This window comes from Melospiza georgiana, chromosome 4 (genome assembly GCF_028018845.1).
Source record: "Melospiza georgiana isolate bMelGeo1 chromosome 4, bMelGeo1.pri, whole genome shotgun sequence".
Lineage (NCBI taxonomy): Eukaryota > Metazoa > Chordata > Aves > Passeriformes > Passerellidae > Melospiza > Melospiza georgiana.
In genome coordinates this window covers 70,921,874-70,937,612 of record NC_080433.1, presented here as the reverse complement: position 1 = coordinate 70,937,612, position 15,739 = coordinate 70,921,874, and the positions used below count along the sequence as shown (strand labels likewise).

At 34.6% G+C, this 15,739-nt stretch overlaps 1 protein-coding gene across 4 annotated transcripts in view; it reads left to right on the top strand.

Annotated features, from left to right (window-relative positions):
- Positions 1–15,739, top strand: part of CACNA2D1 (calcium voltage-gated channel auxiliary subunit alpha2delta 1) — a 360,232-nt gene that overhangs the window by 256,695 nt on the left and 87,798 nt on the right. For all 4 annotated transcript variants that reach the window (XM_058023720.1, XM_058023719.1, XM_058023722.1 and 1 more), the window contains exons 8-10: positions 3,637–3,706; positions 4,566–4,616; positions 5,691–5,790. In XM_058023720.1, the coding sequence (XP_057879703.1) occupies positions 3,637–3,706; positions 4,566–4,616; positions 5,691–5,790 (221 nt within the window). The remainder of the gene's footprint in view (positions 1–3,636; positions 3,707–4,565; positions 4,617–5,690; positions 5,791–15,739) is intronic.

Sequence of the window (15,739 nt, the reverse complement as noted above, 5' to 3'; positions counted from 1 at the left end):
CCATCCCTTCTAATTATTTCCTGTAAAATTATTAATGCATACTTACTTATTTTTACATAGAAAGAATTTATCATCTTTTAAAAAGGTTGTTTTAAAAATATTAAATCCGGATAAGTTAAAATTGATCACTGGAGATCAAACATTGTAAGGGAATTTCAGTTTCCTACTAAAAACAATTTCAACAATATCCATAAATACTCAGAATGTTACTAAAACCAGTGAAAACACATCAGGCCATTCAAAGCCATCTAAAATTAAAAGTGTTATTCCAGATAGAGACTATGAGGAATGGGTAATTTAGTCATGTTAACTCTTGAGTTTGGAGAGGGAATTCAGCACTTCTTTGCTGTGAATGAAATTTCAGATACTAAGGGCTGACTCCTTATTTATGTTGTGCAGAGCCAGAGCCTTGCAGAGACTTTCTACTAGATTATGTAAATTGTTGTAGAAACCATCAGAAAGATCAATAGAACAAATTTTCTCATTATACATTATATATCTTAATTAGTGCATGACCCAGCAGCCATTAATATCCTGTGATAAATCGTGCAGTCATTGAAACTTAAGCATATAGAAGCTTGTTGCATTTTTTCTGGAAAGAAAATAATATATTTATTAGGAAAACAGAACTTATTGACCCGTGGCACAGGAAATAGTGGTTTAACAGCATGGTAATAAATAATGTTTTTAAAGACCTTCTGCAGATCGCCCTGAAGCTGCAGACAGGCATTCCAGGACTGGGTGCACTGCAAGAGCCATGCTAATGAGCAAAAAGTAGAATTTAGTTGTGCTCACCTCTGTGCCTATCTACCCAAAACTAAAGCTCTGTTACCATTCACAATCTCATTTAAATCTCCATGAGAGAAGGAGCAGATAGGCTGTAAGTAGTGTGCTGAGTGGGATCTGCTCAGTTTACTTTGTGTGTAATTATACTGTTATTAGAGTTTATAGCCTAGTTCTCATGAATGGCTTCCTTTCCATTGTTCTTTTTAAGCTGCTAATATAGATGTATTCAAAAAGAGACAGTGTGGGCCTCAGTGCAATCCTGGCTATTACTGAAAAGCTATGGTAGAACTGAGTCCAGGTTTAGCAGCTCAAGGTTTTACCAAAGGAATTCTGCTGTAGATCAGTTTGGAAAAAATTGTCTTCACATCCTTCATTTTACTGTCTCAACCTGAAGTTTTGAACATCCTCTCCATAGTTAAAAAACAAAACCAAAGAAAAGGAATTTTTAAATCTGTTGAGATTTTTTTCCAATTAAAAAACCCTCAAGTGTTGTTATACAATCATTTGGTGCTTTTAGGAATACTAGGGAACATTTCAGGCATTTCAAATTTTGCTATTAGGTGTTCAAGTGGGTATAAATTTTGCTTCTTCATGTTTCTGAAATGTTTGCCACATGCTGTTTGGTCTAAAGGTTCTGAAGGGCATTGTTGAGAAAACTGATGTTAGCCTTAAGAATGTGATGTGCTTACCTATGAGGTGGTGTTACATTAACATGTATTTGTAGCTCTCAAATTTGGCAGAAAAAAGCATCTGAATTATTTCTCGTGGTCTTCTGCTGCACAGCTAAAATGAAATCTTAACTCATACTTCTGTAAATGTTAGTTTAGATTCAGAAAAATTACCCTGTAGTTAAGATGTGAAGATTGTGATATCTGATGAATTCCAGCTAAATGTTCCTATGATGGTTTTCAGTAGATAATTTATGTTAGCTAAAGGGCCATTCTGTCATTCTGCCTGTAGAACATTTGTTCAGCTTTAAATAACTACCTCTGTCAGCATTTGCTGTCACAGTAGTGTATGAAGATGATGTTGGAAATGTCCTTCTTCAGCTCCTCCCTTCAAACTCTCTTTGAACCACCATCCTTTTGCTTTACAGATTGCACTTAAGGAGTTGAACTTATCTTTCGTGTGAAATAAAATAACATTACCAGTGTAAATTGAATTTTCTCTGTTGTTTTGAAATAAATCCAGATCATAAATTGAGATAATTCTGTATTCATGAAGGCTGTTCAAGATATGTGTCAATTAAGAGGGACATATTTGGTAGGGCACAGCCTTTTTACTGGATGTCACTGAAATGACTGGAAGTTTTGGCAAAGATATGGCAGCCTTGGTCAATATCTTGATTTATTTTTGCTATTTTACCTAAACCACTCATAAAACAAACTGAAATGAACATATTCCGTGAAGATTTTGCAAGTCTCAGGGAACGTATCTGAAAGATGGATTTTCAGATGGAATTTCTATGGGAAGGATAGCCTGGACAAAGACCAAAAAAAATTCCATCATTGAACATGTGCTAACCTTGTAGGCTAATAAAATACTGGTGGATTTAACCTGTGCATGTCTAAGTAATGATACTTAAGTTAGAATTTTAACATATATCCATTTCAAAAAAACTAAATTCTCTCCTTTCTGAAAATTTCAAATGCTTTTATGCTGTCAGGCCCAAAAGGACCTTTCAAGTGGTCTGGTCCGAAATCATAGCCAATACTGGTATAGATTTTGAGGTTCTTCTGGTGTGCAACAATACACAGTGTTATCTGTGGCTGGTAAATGTGGGTTACAGAGCTTAAAGGTTCCAGTAAGTGATAGGCCAGATCATGGTTTGGTCTCTTAGGAAATGATTCATTTTGTAAAATCAAAAATAGGCAGCTGCTCAAAGCTGATGGCTTCTTTTATATTCATGGGTAAAGATATAAATCTCCCATTTTGTCTAAGGTATATTATTTTTCAGGAAGAATCTTGGAGCTGCCTGTATCTTTCTTTATTTCCTAGACAGAAAAATGATTGATGTCAGGAAATAGCACCCCCAAGGCTTTTGGCATACAGTGAGAGAACAAATTGTGGAACATTATCTCATTCCCTGTAGCTTTTCACATTTTTATTTGTGTTCATTAAGCTGTCACATGGTTTTGAAAGGGTCATTTTACCTTCCAGTAAGGAAATAATTCCCACCCTTGATGAAAATTATGGTAAAGCCTAGATTAAGCACTTGAAAAAGGCCATCATTTTTAGCATTTTCTTTACAGAGACATAAATATTTACATCTCTTTTTTTTTTTTTTTTCAGAGAATATGCTATTTTCATGTTCTTTTTCTAATATGCATTTTTAGGTAAAGCTCTTGAGTCAGTGAACAATTATTTAGGCTCATAACTGAGATGCCATTATTATATATAGCAATAATATTTTTTTAATTAAATAAGTTGTTAAAAAAAGTTGTTTCATTGTCTGAAGTGTTTTGGTTGAGTTTTTGGTTCCATTGAAATCAGTGGTCAGTTATAGTACCTGTTTCTTCAACACACTTGGCCATACATATACATATACATATACATATACATATACATATACATATACATATACATATACATATACATCTATACATATACATTTACATTTACATACACACATACATAGTTTTATTGCATTGTATTATGTGGCAATGGGTATAAGGATGTCTAGGTATTTCAATGACATATTACATAAATACAGACTATTTTTTATCTACATGAAATGTTGATATCTATATAGTGCAAAGTCTGTGATACTGATTCATGACATTGCTGTAATTAAAATACTTGAGATAAAGTTTTATATGATTCCATACATTTTTTATTTTTTCTTTTTAGCTTCCCCATGGGTAGATAAAAGTCGAACACCTAACAAAATAGATCTGTATGATGTACGGAGAAGACCATGGTAAGCTTTCTTTTTAAAGGTTCAGTAGATATATATATTTACATCACTTACTTTCCAGATATTACTGTAAAAATATTTTTTCTGTATGTCTGTAACGGTACTCATTTTAGATATTTTTATTTTCTTTTTTAAACTTGTTAGTTTTTCTAAATAAAAAAAATTTCAAATTATACTCCTTGTTGTGCAATATCTACTATAGTAGTTGTACAATTGAATTACATAGACTTTTCATAGGAGGCTAACTGCCAAATAGGTGTAAGACAGTTAAAAACTGATTTTGTGTCAAAATCATTTATAATCCTGAATATTAGACTGAACCATTCTTCTAGAATTTTGCAAATATTTAAAAATATGCCTCAGTGGTTTAAACCAGCAATAAAATCACTAGATGTGTAAAAGATGGGAGCCAGGTGGAATTACTTCTCATGTTTTTTTAATACAAGCCTCTCAAGACATAAAGCACATTGATACTTGGATGTAGTCGGACATATTTTCTTTCTAAAGGACTAAGTATTTCTGCCTAAGCTGGACTGAGTAATAATTCATCAGTCATCAAGATCTGTAGCTATGAAACAGCATTCCTGTTCTTCAGTTGCATGAAAACAGTGAATTTTGATTAGTCCATCCTATGTCCACACTTCCCTAGTGTGGTTTAGACTTAGATTTACCTGGGAGACACCGCAAGAGATGAAATAACAACACATGGGTTAAAAAACAACACATGGGTTTTGTACTAGCTACAACAGGAGGATTTCATTGGTCCAGCTGCTTTGTGTTTAGAGATCCCAGAGTGTCTTCCGTCACACACAAAAGAATGCTTATGCAATTTTGTGTAAAACATGTAATTTTTTTATTTCAGGTATATCCAAGGAGCAGCATCTCCCAAGGACATGCTTATTTTAGTGGATGCGTGAGTATTTAATGTCTGAATACTGACATTAGTGGGGTAAAAGTACTTGGCTACATTGAACAAATCTGTGTATGCTGAAAAACAGAGAGGCAATTAAGGGGTCTTGTATGCAAGCTTCAAAAATCTTGGTATGAGCAAAATAAATACATAATAGGAAATATTTCCAAAAAGCCTAAACTAAACATGAAAGTTATTTAAACTGGAGGCAAGGAAATGTTTATTTAAATCACTTCAATATTTTTCTGTTTTCAACTTATTAATTACTGCAGCAATCAAGTGAATATTTCTCCTGTGTGTGCCAGGTTTTGTTGTAAAGCACAAACCTAAAAACAAATGACTAGAAGCATTTCAATAGATGTGACAATGATTTAATGCACCTGACAGATAAGAATGTATGTGGACTTGGTGTGTTTTACAATACAGATTTAAAAAATGCCAAGTTCAGTTGCTATAAAAAATTGCTAGAAAGCAAGCAAAGAAATGCATAAAAACTTGCTGTCTGCCTCAGCAAGGCTTCTGTGGTGTAGGCAAAGTTGAGGGACTGAAGAGAGCATTGAACCTGATGTGTCGGATTGCTTTGTGCTGAAAAGCTTCTCAGGCACAGAATTTGCATTTAATGCTTTCACACGTGGTGAAGTGCTTTCATATCAGCAGTGAGTTTTATCAACATTTGTTATTTCTTCACTTCAGCTTAGGTTTTGCCTTGAATCAAAGAAGCTGTCATTGGTGTTTCTGGAAATCCAGTGCTGTAAATATGAGTGTAGGAGTATAAAATGTTTAGATAATGCATTGGTTGAAGGTGTTAAACTCAGATTTCTTGAAAAGGGAATGAGTAAAGGATGCAGCATTATGATGTCATCCGAGGCACAGGACTGGGATTTTGTATGCCAATTTTGGACTTTAATAATTATGAATAGTTTAATAACCCTAATGATGAGTTGAACAATTCAGGAATAAATTTTATTTATTTATTATAAAATTGAAAATTTTAGTGTTTAGGTGGGTGCTCTGTATTTTCTTTTTATGTTAGATAATAGTTGATGAATTCAACTTTTCCATTGTGAATTTTTTCAGGAGTGGGAGCGTCAGTGGGTTGACATTGAAGCTGATCCGCACGTCGGTCATTGAGATGTTGGAGACCTTGTCTGATGATGACTTTGTGAATGTAGTTTCAGTGAGTATCTGTTCTTCCCACAAAATTTGCATTGTCAACAAAGCCAAAAGCAAACTACTTTTAATACCAGACGTGAGGTACTTGAATGTTAAGCTGCAAAGAGACTTAAAATATATTGTATTTGCTTTCTTATATAAAAAATGAATGTCCTAGATTTGATATTGCATATACATTTGAGTGAAGGGCAAAAGTAATTTAAATAAACTCCTGCAGAGCCAAATTCTCCTTTCCAATATTATTCTTTTGTCTGTATAAAGCCTCTCCCATTAGATTGGTGTATGCAAATCCTCTTGAAATAATTGCTGGTTCCCAGATTTTCTTCACAGAAGATATTTGGATTGCTCATGTTGTTTGATGCATAATGACAGTAGATGTGGAGCCATTTATCTGATCTACCCAATAAATTTTTCTGAAAAGTTCTATAGTTCTTCGCCACTTGATGGGTGGCAAAATATTTTTTCTCATATTAAATAATAAAATAGAGAGAAGAATCTATGAAGAAGGGATGGGAAATTTTCCATTTTTAGGAGAATACCTTGGATGTCATGTTGTAGCCTTGGGAAAAGCTTTTTATTTCTTTTTTTTTTAATTAAGCTATTCAACTGTAGAGTTTTGATTCTATGGATTTAAAATGAGAACACTGGCATATTCTTAATAACAACAGACAGTGTCAATGATGAGTAACTGGAATGATTTTGGAGATAATTTTCAACTTGCAGATTCATGTTGTAGCCAGCCTGGAGGAGAAAGACCTGGAATCTAACTGAAAGAAATATTTTTTAAAACTACTTATTGCTTCATGATTTTCTGACAGTCTAGCTAGAACTTTCTGCAAGGAGCAGATAAGTGTTTATTCTCAATGGTATTTCGTTTTTTGAAGTTTTTAATAGCGGATAAGACCATTTTCCTTGGTCTAAATTGCAGTAAATAATAAAAATAAAAACACCTTGATTTTTTTTTTTTTAAATTATAGTTACTAAAGGAAATAAGCTTGTCTGTAATGATGTTGGGGAGTTAAAATCTTCTTAGTTTCACCAATTAAATTAAAAAAAAAAAAAGAAAAGCTTGTAATCTAAACTGATGGAAATTGATTACTATGTTCAGTGGAGTTGTGCCAGTTTTCACTGCTGGAATATCTAGACCCCTACTACCTCTTGTTTTACACATAATTCCAAACTCTTTTGTTCCATTTTCTCCATGACCAGAAAGAGTCATCTTAATGCTAAGCCTTCCTTAGGCTGTGAGTATTTTACTAGCTAAGGGTCACTATTATTCTAATGAGGCCTCGAGGTTGGGATTTGTGTCAGAAAAGGACCAGAAACCCCCAGTATTTTGTACAGTATATTTCCCCAGGGGTTTGTTACTTACAATATATAAGGGGCATTTTTTCCCTTTGAATGAACTTTAGAGGTTCACAACAGAAATTTGATTGCTGAACCAAAAAGGGCATTTTGGTCATGTTGTTTTCATCATCAGTGGAGGGCAGCAATCTCAGAAATGTGCATAATAGAACATGGCATCTCTAAATCTTTCATAAACTGCTATTTGGTGTTGTTCACTTATAATTTAAAATTGTCCTTATTAAAACTTTTCAGTATTATAATTACTTTGATATAACCTATATTTTTATGCATTCAGATGGTTTATGAATGGAATTGTGGTGGAGGATTTGTAACATATATGTATTTTATTTCTCTAATAGACAGGAAATAATAAGCTATAGATAGGAAACAAATCCTTGTACTGCTTATAAGACATTCTATACAAGAGAGAGGAACCCAGAAGTTTGGTCTTTGAAGATTTTTTTTTAAAGGTTTCTTTTGCTTTTAAAGATTTGGCGGGATCAGTTTAACAGTTGTACTAGACAATTTTTCAAGTCTTTTTCAACATAAACAATTCCATGATTCTATGATCTTTATTGACAAAATATTCCATAATGGAGTAGGACTATCTAAAGTCCAATTCCAGTGCTTTCTTAGTAAACCCAAAAGGCAAAAAAACAACTTAAACATTTTGTTCTAGGTGAAATAAATACAGATTAATTCAAATTTTTTTAAAAAATTATTCAATATATTGCATGTCTCTGCTTGAGAGCATTTTCCCCTGAAGCATCCCAGTATTAGACATGATAGGCTAATCAAAAAGTCCAAAAAGCTAGGTGAAAATGTCAAGTTAATACAGCATTAGCATATGGTTACATGAACACTAACACTATTTATAAGTTATCCACAATTTTTCTTTCCCTCGTGGATCTTTTGGCTTAAAATGTGACAGTTTTTTTATGGCTTGTTAGCTTTAATAACCATGGAGTCTTTGGTCTGGGGTTTTGAGTTGGCTAGAGAGCTGTTTCAGTGCTAACCTCTGCCAAGATGTTGTCCCACAAAGCCCATGTGCATGATGATTCATACCCACAACTGAAAGACATGGATTTAACTCATGTCAATCACTTCTTAAAAGTGACAGGATGATTTCATGAACTGTGCCTTGTATATGAGGAAATCCTAGGGAAAAAAAAGCTTAAAAGTAGATGTGCTAAAAACATTAATTCTGCTGAATAAATGAAGTTCCTTTGTGGTGTTGTGAGGTCCTCAGGATGAGGTGAGAGATGAGAATTTGACTCCAAGTTCTCAGAAGGCTGATTTATTTATATCATATCATATCATATCATATCATATCATATCATATCATATCATATCATATCATATACTAAAACTATACTATAGAAAGAGAAAGGATACAGATAGAAGGCTGAAAGAAGAATGATAATAAAAACCTGTGACAGACTCAGAGAGTCTGACACAGCTGGCTGTGATTGCTCATTAAATAAAACAATTCACATGCTGGGTAAACAATTCTCCAAATCACATTCCAAAGCAGAAAACCGTAGAGAAGCTGAGGCTTCTCATCTTCCCAGGAAAAGAAATCCTGGCGAAGGGATTTTTCATAAAATATCACGGTGACATTCCTTCATTTATTTCCAGGGAAAGAAAGGTTGAATGAACTGTTGAATTGTAAAAAGATAGCCAGGGGTTAACATATCATGGTTTCCTTTGGGATTTGCATGTTCCTTATCTGAAGTGCTGTGCTTTGTTGCAGGCAGAAAACCTGCTGTTTGCAAGGGCTTAAATGTATGAGTGATACAGCTGTTTTCCCACTAATCCGGTTAGAGGCTTTGATAGCAGCGAGCTGTAGATGATGGGGGCAGCAATTCCATCCCAGCACGTCGTGATTTAGTGGCTTGGTTTCAGATGCTGACACAGAGAGTGTAATTTGTTTGTGATTGTGGGTAGCGTGCAGGAGAAATGGATTTCAAATCTGCAGAGAAGCAGAAAACCACACAAAGGAGAAGCCTCCCTAACTGCAACAGATGTGTTAAAGGTCAGGAGCTGCTGTACTTTTTAAATTCACTTAGCCTTTGTAAAAATCCAAACTAGTATTTACTGCTTAGGAACTGGAAATTAAATGTCAAGTGCATATGAGATAGAACAGAATCATATTCTGGGAAAATTGAAAGCTCATCTCCTGCTCTTGTGCAGTTCTGCACATTGAGTAAACTCAGAGAAAAGGTGATTTCTACATGAGTTGATTTCAAAGAAAAAACTGTGCATCCAGCCTGTGAAATTATTGTTGGGAATAAAAAAAAAAAAACTCTGTGGATGATGCATCCCTTTTCCCACTGATTTTTAATAGAAGATTTTCATGTAATTCCACAGCTCATTGTTTGCAAACCTGTTACTTTGTCTCTCTTACTCCAAAGCTGGTAAAATCTTTACACCTTGCTAATTAAAATATTTAAATATGCTAACAGAGGGAAAAAGTTTTTTAAAAGTGTTTTCAATATGTCAAAGGGCTCCTTTCCCTTTCTATAACATGATCCATCCTGTATTCTGCAGTTCACATTGCACCTGTATTCTCTTAAATACAGGTAGATGTTCCTTCTTTCTGGGAAGGAAGTTTATTTTGTAAAATTAAAAATTTTAAAATTAAGTTTATTTTTAAAATTAAATAACATGCCATGAGTGGAAACCTTACCTGAAGTCCTAGTGGAGGGAGGAAGATGCTAGATTCTACAGCCAGGTAGCAGGTCATGCTTATAGAAGCTTCGCTAGAAATTTTAGCTTTGTAGGAGTGCACTTCTGTTCTGTTGGCAAAAACTTGAAGAATTTTATTTAAAAACAACTTAAACTTTTTTCCCTTTATTATTTCAATGTAACATTTTTAGTGGATGTGAAATTAAATTGCGCACTGAAATGGTAGGACAGGATTTTTTACTGTGTTTTTGAATTTTGAAACAGAAAAGTTCGGTAGTGTTTAGATTTTCCAAACAACATCACTACTTGAGGGAGAAATTAAACATGATCATGGTATGAGTGGAACTGAAGTGTTTCTGTTGGTGGATCTAGAGGAAGTGAGAAGGACTCCTGCATGAAGGGTTTTACCAATGTACTTTCGTTCTTTATTTCTCATTTTCCTTAATGGACAATACTAAGGAGAAAATATGAAGATGCCTGCCATCTTTTTCATTATTTGACAAATAAAAAACTAGATAGAGAATCAGGTTCTCTCTATAATAAATATGTCTGCATAAGAGCCTCTCTTAATGATTTAATCCTGAAGCATTTCAGGTAATGAATCACAGTAGCTGCAATTAAGTGTGCAGGATCCTCATCATCATAGCTCTGTGAGGCAGTAAACAAATACCTGTAATTTGTTATTTTTTTGTCAGGGGACATGTTTTGGTGTTTTTTCCTAGTCACTGAAAAGTGGTAGAAAGGCAAGCTTAGGTCTTAGTGTTGAGCTTCCTGATTCTCTTAACAGCAATCCATCTCACTGACCTTTCAGTTTCTCTTAAATTGAATGGTTCATTTTCAGGAAAAGGGGAGCAATGATAGCTGCAGATAAACACATCTTGGTAGCAATGTTCTTTAATGGAAAATCATTAGCATTCCTAAATGGTATGTCATTATCTTGCATCTTCCATATTTAAGAGGCAAGTGAATTACAAAGTTGTTTTATTTTTTTTTATACAGATATATTTAATAAGCACTGTAGGTGGAGGTTTAAAGAAAAGCTTAGAGAAGTTACGATCAAAATCTAGTATTCAATTTCTACCTTGCTAATAATTACAGGTAGAGAAAGGCTATGTATCTATGGAAATAAGTGTAGGGGAAATATATCTGGAGGACAAGTCTAGCAAATGTAATCAAGGTGAGTAGTCTGCAAATAAAATTGGAGAAAATTTGGGAATTATGGAAAGCAAGGGATTATTAAGAAGTTGGAAAGAGATTCATTTTTAGCAGCAGGAATTACAGTAGTATAAACGGTGTCATGGAATATTTATCTGCTTGTAGAATTATGTTTGGTTTTACCTTCTCTCTAAAAGGAAAGTCAAAAAAGGAGTCAGTGAAGATCTGCTAGAAGTTTTTCAGGGGGAAAGTTGACAGGAATGGAGTTGGGAGGAAGATTAGGGTAGGGGGAGTATTATCTTAGCTGACTTTTTTGAAATGAGATTAGCTTCAGTGGGACCCTGCTCCTCAGGAAAGCAAATTACAGTTTTTTGTGAAGAAAAAGAAAGAGTGAGGGATCACTAGGACTTGAGCTTCTTGCAGTCTTCATCTGACATGATGAACTAGAAATGCTTGTACAGCTTCAGTGACATGGCTAGAGACAGCTTTTTGTCTAAATAATGTATGGATTGGTGGCTCACTTTCTCTACTGGAAGGCAAATTGAAAGTGTTTGAACTGAGATTTTTACTGTATGACTCCTTTGTTGTGGCTGAATACTGTTACATATACGTGGAACATATCAGTAATTTAACACAAAACTGATTGGCTCAGATATTATGAAAAATACTGTAGGTGTCTCCTCTGAGGACTGAAAGTGTTTTACAGGTGATTGCTTGGCTCTAGAAAGCATCTTCTCACACACCTGAGTGCATCATCTGAGAAGCTGAGTTTTAGGCCTGCTCTCAAACTCACAGAATTTGAGCTTTTTTTTGGTTGTTCTGGGGTATAGAAATAAATAATGACAGCTGTCATCACAGATGAGTAATGCTGTTTCTGGGGAAACTCTTTTATCCATAGGTTCTCAAACCTTTCAGGTAAAAACACTTCAAAAAGCACGAGTTGAAGCCAAATAAATTTGAATGGCATATAACCAGTTAAAATGCCTTTAAAATTCCAAGGAAAGATTCTTGTTGTCTTCATATCAATATTTAATGCCTTTCTGGAAGATGCACTTTAAGCAAACATCTGCCACTAAATGTATTTGTTATGGTTTATTGCAGAAGGAGCCAAGGGAATTTTAATGACCAGTGGTAGGTGAGTAGTGAGACAGTAGGCAAGAGATCAGATTGGAGTGTCTCATTGTCCCTTTTAGCTTGAAATCAAGAATATGTAAAGATTTTGTTGGTTGGTTTTTCTTCTCTTTGTTTTGTCCTGCCAACTTAAATGTTTGTCCCAAGTAGTTCTTCATCATCCACTCTAGTTATTAATAGACTGGCAAGTACTTCATGACCCTTGTGTGGTACAAATATTCAAAATAAGAAATATTGCAAAGCTTTCATTATTACAAACAGGAAATACATACCAATTCCTTTTTTCTTTCCTCTGTCTACTTCATAGTTTTTCCATGTCTATGTAGCAAAAGACACATTCAGTAGTTAAGCTTTTTCTTATCCTTAGTGTAAGTAAAAATTTCCTGTTGACTTCATTTTAACAAGCCCTACAATACTGTCTGTGCAATAAGACCAAATGGCAAATGCTTACATAAAGCAGACAAATACAGACTAGCCTGTGGCAGAGAGGTGAAAATGAAGTGCTACTTTTCCATCCCAGTGATAATATTCCTTGTGGTACTTGCTTGTGCTTCTTCTGGAATATCTGGCTTAAAATAGTAATGTCAGTGTTTAAAAACACAATATAAATAAAAATCATGTCAATTCTTTTCTCTCTGAGAATTACAGCTCAGATCAGGACCATCTCTAAAAGCCAAGTTGCCACGTTCCCCTCTGAACTGTGCACAAGCTACAAAGCCTTTGAAACGCTGCAGCCAGACAGAGCCCACACAGAAGCTACTCATGTTTTTATTCAAAGGCCATCTGGACATACCTGATATATTGCTACAGGATTTAGAAAGAAAAAATGTGTTTCAACAGTTTTTCTCTTAACTTCTCATTTAAACTGAGCCTTACATAGCTACAAATAAACTTGACAAACTTTTAGAAGCTTTATTTTTCTTTTAGAATTACAAATTAATAACCAAGACATCTGAACTCTGGAATTTATTTTTTTTATACATCTATTAATTTACCTGCTAGGGGAAAGCTTATCATGCCAGATTCAACACCCCAAGAGAGCTGAGGCTGCTGCAGCTCTGTGCCATGTATCCTCCCATACGTCTTCCCAACTGGTCCAATATGCACGGAGCACATGTATATACACAAACATACATAAATATATGTCTATACACACACATATATATCTATATATCATCTATATATCTATCTATATATCTATATCTATCTATCTGTATATCTAGACCTATATCTCACACACATATATTTATATATTTATATATTTATATATTTATATATTTACATATTTATATATTTATATATTTATGTATAAATATATATGTATGTATGCATATATATATATATATATATATATATATGTCCCCACAGGTAACACAAACAAATGTAAAACATTCATGTGAGCACACATATGAATTTCACTGTTAGAGACTCTAGGACTAGCACCTCTGTTTTACACAACTTTTTAATCTCCAAACCAACTAAATACGTCTCCTTTACTCTATATAAGGGTTTTTCTCTTAAATATTCCATACAAAATCCTGTGCAAACCTGAAATGCACGTTACATTATTAACTGTAACTTTAGCTTGCTGTAGAAGGAAGATTTTCAAAATGGATATAAGAAAGTAAAAAAGACATGGAAAGATTTGGAAATTTAATAGTAAAAATATAAAAACATGATCTGTTTCATTTTGTATCTGTCACAAAGCGTTAGTTCTAGGGAATAGTTTGCTTGAGTGCATGAAGACCCAAAGGGAGTGGAAATTAGAAGCTCAAATTCTACATTAGGGTGTCAGGAGCAGGAATGTTGCTGGAAACTGTACATGTATTACTGTACTATATAGCTGACAGCTCCAGATGTCTAGAAAAGTCACCTCCATTCCTACTTTGAGGGATTGCTTTGGGCATCAATACACATTTTTATTGTCTCCTCTTATAGCTGTCAAATGTCAGGGAGTCAGACTTCTAACAACACATGGCATGGGGGTCTGTGGTTTCCAGAATAAATCTGAGCTCTCTAGGATATGAGTAGTATTTAAAATGAGTAGTGTATAAAAAGTAGTATATAAAAAGTAGTATTTAAAATGTGTAGTTTAGTGGTATATAAAATTATTTGATGACTCTACCTCATGGTTCCCCTGGCTAATAAATCATTGAATCCTTCCAGTTCCTTAATTTTCAGCAAATCACAAATCTTACTAAGGAGGCCCCTGCTTTGTCAGACACATCATTGATCTTGGGATGTTTTATGGCATGTCAGATGCTGGACCAAAAATGCATTGCTGAGTCAGCTTTCCAGCTAGGAGACTATCATCAGGCAGCATTGTGACAATATCATTAAAAATTTGTATGGGAGAATGATTTCTTGAACAATAAATTCATTCCTTACCAGTTCAGAAGAGGCTGGGCTGGGCTGGCTCTAATGATTCTTTTGGAGAAAGATGACTCACCATGTTAGTGAAAAAAAGAAGAAAATTCAGGCTGTACATAAATTTTGAGACAAGGTGGAGGCTATTTGTTCTGTGATCCACCTTTTAAAAAACATACTTTCTATAACCACACATACGAGGACAATCTATAGGTAACAGTTTAATACTTAAAACTTTCTCTCTGATGACCAATGAGGGGACATGAGGGATGTCAGTGAAGTTCAGTGTGGATATTAGGAAAAGATTTTTCACTGGGAGCGTGGTGTGGCACTGGAACAGGCTCCCCTGGGAATTGGTCATTACTCCAAGAGTTCAAGGAGTGTCTGGACAATGCTCTTAGTCCTGTGGTTTAGTGTTTGGTAGTCCTGCATGGAGCAGAGAGTTAGACTTGATGATCCTTATGGATCCCTTCCAGATTGATGTATTCTCATGATTCATCCTTTTGGCAAGGGTGCTTCATGTTTTAGACAACTTGAATTTGACCGAATGAAGATTCTCCCTGTCAAGTAATAACAAGAAAATGTCTAAAAAATAATTTCCCGGGAAGTTTCTTCCTGTTGTAGCTCTCTTCCCCAGTGAGTCTGGGGAGCAGTGCCATGCAGAGCTGCAGTGCTGTCGTTTAGATCAGGCAGCTTTCCCAGGGAGATGATGAAGTTTACAGCACTGAATTTTTCAGTACAAGTCAGAAAGACATGATTTCAAGTAAATAATGCATGCTAACTTAGCCACAGCAGCAGAAAAAGACCATAAATTTCATCTTGCTAAGCAAATTCATCTCTAAGCCTACACTGATGTTCTGTGCTGTAACTCTGAGATTGGCAGTGCAGCATCATGCTTTATGGTCTGAACATTAATCCTGGCGTACTTAGTGGGAGCTTTGCATTGATTTACGTACAGGACACAATATTGGTTATAAAGGTTAAAAAAGCTGACTGAGAGCACACTTTGGCCTTGCATTTGGTCCTTTCCCTAATATTTATCTTATGTTATTCTGCAATATTTTTTTCAACAGCTTTTTATTGATCTAACAGTTTTGTTGTTGTTGAATTATGCTAATTCTGGTGTATGATGGACATGTATATGAAAAGAAATGATAGAAAATAAATGTGATATATTTTAAATCTCAGTGAATTCCAGTAGTGCAAATTGGCATATAATCCTAATATTGTTTCATTGATACTTGAAACACAATTTAACAAATGCA